Raw genomic sequence first — 1861 nt, forward strand, 5'->3', positions numbered from 1 at the left:
GGAGACAGAAATGTCTAAGGGGGGAGGATTTGGTGGGAATGGCTTGCATTTCACCTGTGAAAAAAGGTAAAGATGAAGCACTTCTTGAATCAAATGTAATTCTCAAAGATAAGTGGTAATTAAGGAAGTGTGTGTTCTGACTTGAACACAAAGAGCTCATAAAAGGAAATCTGGTTCCTTGAAGCTTTCTGTTGGTGGGGGAGGTTAAATGAGGTAGAGAGACTTCTCTGGGACGGGTCTCTCGGGGTCTTGGCTGCTTAAAAATTAACCAAATTCCTTTCCACACCACAGTGACTTGCATAAGCTGAACTCTCCAACCCCGGAAAATGCAGATGGATATTTTAGGGGCAAGACCTTCACCATCCACCCAGAGCATGACTTACTCAGATAAGGATGAAGGGGAAAGCATCTTGCCCATTGGACGTAGCATCTCTCTCATGGACCTTCAGGATCCTCACAAGACTTACAGTGACCACGCTTCTATTATGCACGTGCCTTTGCCCCTGGCCGGCAGCCAGCTCTCAGACACACAGGTGGTCAATGTGGAACAGCTGTGGGAGACTCAGAGCGCACCCCAGAGCGCTCCCCAGGTGAGAAGGCCTCTACTCCCAGCTTTGAACCAACAGGGTAGCTTCCAGGCTCTCTCCTTCCACAACCCTGTTTACCAGCTCAGCAACCCATCCCTACTGATGTTACAGGCCTCTGTGGATTCCAACCTGGAGAACCTGAGCACTGCCAGCTCCCACAGCGAAGACTTCAAACCCAGTGGACCCAGCAACTGCAGCATGGAAGACTTCACCAAGCGCAGCATGCAGAGCGAGGACTTCTCTCAGCACCACGCGGTCCCAGACAAGCAAGTCCCCATTGCGCTGCCCCGCCAGAACAGCAGCAGCCCAGCACAGATCCACAGAATGGACCAAGCCGAGTTGGACGCCAAGGCCAAAACTCCGCAGTCGCTGCCGCACAGCCCTTCCTTGCGGAGCGCGAGCAAAATGTCCAGAGTGTCAGGGGCCATGGTCACTGAACCCCAGCGGAATGGGAGCCGGTCTCGCCAGCAGTCCGCGTCCTCTAGAGAGAGCCCTGTCCCAAAGGTGAGGGCAATTCAGAGGCAGCAAACACCTAGTAAGGTAAGGAAAAGAGCCTTTTTCCAGGCACTTTCTGCTTTGGTGTTTAGCTGATTGCTGCATTGACCTTCAAAGCTTTTTGACCTTTGAGCCAAACTGAGTTGAATCAAGAGTGCTGGCACTTAAACAAGTGGCCGGTAGCTCATGTAAGGAATAGTTGTGCTTGTTACCTTTACAGACTTGGCAAGCCCAGCTTACCTGTTATTTTTGGATGCTTTTGTACTAAATTAAGGAAAAAAAGGTTCCATTTACCAAGGTAGCAGCAAGCCTGCTGAAAAAAACAAAACTTGAGTGTTTCCCTGAATGATGATAAAACCCAGAAGCAGCTTTGTTCCAAATCATAGTTAAGATTGCCACGTGACAATGCATTTGCCTTGTGGTGCTGATTTAAAAGCATAGCTACCTGAAAACAGCGACATAAACAAATATAAAATATCATAGAATAAACTGCTGCCAAAATAATAAGTACAGTGGTCCTAAGTGTGGAGAAATCTGTGTATCACCATGATGCAACAATCTATTGCTAGTCCCCAAATATATACTGCTTTTTCATTAATCATCCCGAACCATGAATAATGCAAACACCTTCTGGAAAGGAGTGCTTATATGTACCAACTCCTAGTGCATGTTATCAATTGTTCCTTAGCCACTGTAAATCAAGGTTTTCTTGTCAAAAAGCCAACATTCCTTTATCTTAAAAAAATCCTGTTGTGATTTGCTGTGTATGAAAATGTTGT

The 1861-nt window shown here is 47.0% G+C and overlaps 1 protein-coding gene across 1 annotated transcript in view; it reads left to right on the forward strand.

The window, feature by feature from the left end:
• Positions 1–1127, forward strand: part of LOC104539054 (ras GTPase-activating protein nGAP-like) — a gene marked incomplete at both ends in the record, with an annotated part of 5798 nt that extends 4671 nt beyond the window's left edge. The window contains 2 exon segments of the mRNA XM_010182480.1: positions 292–354; positions 356–1127. Coding sequence (XP_010180782.1) covers positions 292–354; positions 356–1127 — 835 coding nt within the window.
• Positions 1128–1861: the final 734 nt, after the last annotated feature.

The sequence above is a fragment of the Mesitornis unicolor genome, unplaced genomic scaffold, assembly GCF_000695765.1.
Source record: "Mesitornis unicolor isolate BGI_N332 unplaced genomic scaffold, ASM69576v1 scaffold28484, whole genome shotgun sequence".
Taxonomy (NCBI): Eukaryota; Metazoa; Chordata; class Aves; order Mesitornithiformes; family Mesitornithidae; genus Mesitornis; species Mesitornis unicolor.